Below are 4,340 nucleotides of genomic sequence, written 5' to 3'. Positions count from 1 at the left end.
AGCTTGTGTTCCCGTGAGTTTCCGAGTTTTGGGATGATATTGTAGACTTCTGCATTATTGGGTTGTATATGCCGAGCGGCATTTATATACAGTTACCCTTCTAGTTTGTTTAAGTTAATTACTTGTTTCCGCAATTTATGTTATTTCCGGATTGTTAGGCTTACCTAGTCGTAGGGACTAAGTGCCATCACGACATGTTCACGGAGGGCAAACTGGGGTCGTGACAAGAAGACATTTCAGAAGCATATGTTGGTTGGAGAATGTTCTTTGACGGAGCCGCAAACTTCAAAGGAGTCGGAGTTGGAGCAGTACTAGTTTCAGAATCTGGACAACATTATCCAATCTCAGCGAAACATCGATTTCCGTGCACCAACAACATGGCAGAATATGAGGCTTGTATACTTGGGCTCAAAATGGCCGTTGACATAAACATCCAAGAGTTATTGGTTATAGGTGATTCAGACTTGCTGATTCATCAAGTACAAGGCGAATGGAATACAAAAAACACAAAAATCCTATCATATTTACATTGTGTGAAGGAGTTGTGTAAGAAGTTTATCAAGGTGGACTTCAAGCATGTTCCAAGAGTTCAAAATGAGTTCGCAGATGCTTTAGCAACTTTGTCTTCCGTGATTCAACATCCAGTCAAGAACTACATAGACCCCATCAAGGTGAATGTGCAAGGTCAACCAGCTTATTCTTTCCATGTGGATGAAGAGCCAGACGGAGAACCATGGTATTATGACATTAATAGGTATCTCAAGACAAGGGATTACCCTGAAGGAGCAACCAATACCCAGAAAAGAACGCTTAAGTGATTGGCAAATCACTTTTTCCTAAACGGCGAAATCCTATATAGGAGGACCCCAGATTTAGGACTGTTGAGGTGTGTAGATGCCAGAGAAGCAACCAAGCTGATTGAAGAGATACATGTAGCAACATGTGGGCCTCACATGAATGGTTTTACTTTGGTAAAGAAAATTCTGCGAGCAGGTTACTTTCGGATGACCATGGAAACAGATTGCATTCATTTTGTACAGAAATGTCATCAGTGTCAAATTCACAGTGATTTGATTCGAGTCCCACCAAATGAACTCAATGTGACGAGTTTTTCTTGGCCATTTGCAGCTTGGGGCATGGACGTCATTGGCCCTATTGAGCATACCGCATTGAATGGGCATAGATTTATCCTGGTAGCTATTGATTATTTTACAAAGTGGATAGAAGCCTCTTCTTACAAGTCAGTTACAAAGAAGGTGGTAGCAGATTTTGTCCGTAACAACATCGTTTGCCGATTTGGAATTCCTGAGTCAATCATTACGGATAATATAGCCGTTCTTAATAGTGACTTGATGCAATAAATATGTGATAAGTTCAAGATTACTCACCAAAATTCCACTCCCTACCGACCTTATATGAATGGAGCCGTTGAAGCAGCCAACAAGAACATAAAGACGATATTGGTGAAGATGATTGATAACTATAAGCATTGGCACGAGAATCTACCATTTGCTCTACTTCGATATAGCACTACAGTCAGAACATCAACTGGGGCAATGCCTTATCTTCTGGTTTATGGAACTCAAGTTGTATTACCCGCGGAAGTTGAAATACCATCTTTGAGGGTCATCCAGGAAGCCGAGCTGAGCAATGCAGAATGGGAAAGAATCAGTACGAACAACTAATGTTTCTTGATGATGAGAAGAGAATGAATGCATTTTTCCATGGTCAACTCTATCAAAACGGGATGGCCAGAGCCTTCAACAAGAAAGTGAAACCACGGCGGTTCAAACCGGGGCAATTGGTTTTAAAGCGCATATTCCCATACCAAAATGAAGCTAAAGGAAAGTTTGTACCAAATTGGCAAGGTCCATACATGGTGCATCGAGTATTGACTGGAGGAGCACTGATTCTAGCAGAAATGGATGGAGAAGTGTGGACCAAGCCCATCAACGCAGATGCAGTCAAGAGATACTACATCTAGAGGCATATCTAGCAACCTCTTTCTTTTCTATGTAATGCTTCTTAATGTAAATGAACTACGTTTGACCTGATTCCCGTTTAAGAGGGGATACGTAGGCAGCCCTGTAGGTTCGGTCTCATCATAATTAAAATTCATATTTCCCCCAAGTTGAAAACTGGGGCAATTTTTAAAGGCATCGTCATGAGAAGGCATCAGTCATTGATGAAATATGGTCAAGCAAGATGAATGATACAATTTCAGATGAGGACGTTCACTTTGTTTCACAAACATGTCACAGTGCAGAGTTCGGCAACAATTTTATTTTTATAAAACAATATATTTATGCATATTTTATTTATTAAAATTTTGATTTTTTTCATCAAAAGTTTCTTAACTATTCATTCGCCAAGATTCTGTATTGGGTGGAGGTTGCAAGTCCAAACAAATTGGAAGCGCAAGATTATCAAAGGCCAGAGTATCAAAGTCAACACGAATCAACCTCCCCGCGAAACTCATAATTTTTCTTTGAGTGCAGATTTTCAAGATAGAGGAAGCAGAAGGATCAAGAACGAGTATAAAAACTGCACTCTTGAATGATGATGATCTTTAAAATCCAATTTTGAGATTTTACTAATGATAATTCTGGAGCCTTATAAGATTTTTTTTAATACATTGATTGTCATTAGTTTTTATCCACTAACTTTTAAATGCAAACTACATCGCACATGGCTTTAAATATATTGCATATTGGCTTTCAAATGCACCACACCATTGCTTTCAAATGCACCGCAAATGCACTGCATCATTGCTTTCAAATGCACTGCACAAATGCTTTCAAATGCATTGCACCACTGCTTTCGAATGCACCATTGCTTGCAAAATGCACAACATAAATGCTTTCAAATGCATTGTACTGTTGTTTTCAAATGCACCGCACAAATGCTTTCAAATACATTGCATCATTGCTTATGAATGCACCATTGCTTGCAAAATACACAACATAATTGCTTTCAAATGCACTACACTATACCGCAAATGCACTGCACGAATGTTTTCAAAAGCACTATATCATTGCTTGCAAATTCACAATGCAAATGCTTTCAAATACACCGCATTGCTTTTAAGCGCATCACACGATTGCTTTGCAAATGCACCGCAAATATTTTGCATTATCCAAGCCTCATCAGTCATTTGGCTTAAACGCCTTAATTGCATCATCATATTTGTCTTAAATGCCTCATTTTCATTGATCATTGGCTTAAATGCCTCATTTTATCAATCATGCGGTTGAACGTTTTATTTTCATAAGTCATCGCTGAAAGGCACCATTTACATGAATCGTTAGCTGAAAGCCTCATTTCATTAGTCATGATCAAAGAATTAATTTTAAAATGCCTGGCTTATTTCATAATAAATTAGCGACTTAGAGGTGTCATATTAATAAAATTATTTTTATGACTTATGGCATTTTTATATCTCGTTTACTAACAATTTTACCTAGTCTGTTGAGCTTAGCAAGAAATATAGCACAACGTAGAACTCTATCTAAGCAGCAAACTGGGGCAGTTTGTTGGGGAGGAAACTAGACTCGCCAACAAAAGTCAAAGGTCTACTCTCGGATTCCGTTCGGCTTGACTACCAAAATCTTAATCAAAATACTTATTACGAAACATTTTCTTTCAATCATGACTCCCAGTATTTGACACTCTGTGTTTTTATAATTCGACACTGGGGCAGCATTTTAGGATCCACATCAATCGTTAGGTCCTACTCCCTAGCACCATAAATCTAGAACTATATACGACATGATCCTCATGAAACCCGAGGTATGTAGGAAATTCAGAAATCAGAGTTCGGCCATAACTCTTTAATATTTCTTTTCATTTCATAAGCCTTCCAAATTTCCTTTTATAATCCTTTCAACACTCTGATCCATATTTACAAGTCGCGACAAAATTGGTCAATAAGTCAATTTCTTTGCCCGAAGACTCTTTCATCGTCCACGGTCAAAGAGGGGCAGCTGTTGACAATCAATTTTGACCCTCCTTTTTCCTAATCAAATTCTCTACACTTCCTAATTCTTAATAATTTACTAGATATATTTTTATCCAAAATATTTGCTATATTTTTCTACCCTCAAGATTTTTAAACATAAAATATTATTATTAACCTTAATATAATTTAGCATATTTATTTATTGTAATTATATCGTTATTATTATTTTAGTTATTTAATCACCATCGTATCATTATTTAATGCTAATGCATCGTAATAATTAATAAAAGCATTATTTTCCAATTATAATTTATTTCTCTATTTCCTATTCTATATATCAATGCATACATACTAAATATTAATTTTTACAATAATATAATAT

General features: G+C 37.0%; 1 protein-coding gene across 1 annotated transcript; it reads left to right on the top strand.

Moving 5' to 3' along the window:
* Positions 261–1,361, top strand: LOC109224436. The gene is made up of 2 exons (XM_019389017.1): positions 261–754; positions 860–1,361. Exons 1-2 carry the CDS (start codon positions 261–263, stop codon positions 1,359–1,361), a joined length of 996 nt encoding a protein of 331 aa, XP_019244562.1.

Source organism: Nicotiana attenuata, chromosome 3 (assembly GCF_001879085.1).
Source record: "Nicotiana attenuata strain UT chromosome 3, NIATTr2, whole genome shotgun sequence".
Classification (NCBI taxonomy): Eukaryota; Viridiplantae; Streptophyta; class Magnoliopsida; order Solanales; family Solanaceae; genus Nicotiana; species Nicotiana attenuata.
The sequence above is the reverse complement of the archived record's forward strand: the minus strand, read 5'-3'. Positions and strand labels throughout refer to the sequence as shown.

Excerpts from the sequence above, each read along its gene's own strand:
- LOC109224436 (XM_019389017.1), top strand. The coding sequence starts at position 261 with ATGTTCTTTGACGGAGCCGCAAACTTCAAAGGAGTCGGAGTTGGAGCA. Across the intron at positions 755-859 it reads TGGTATTATGACATTAATAG|GAGGACCCCAGATTTAGGAC; the intron begins GTATCTCAAGAC and ends AATCCTATATAG.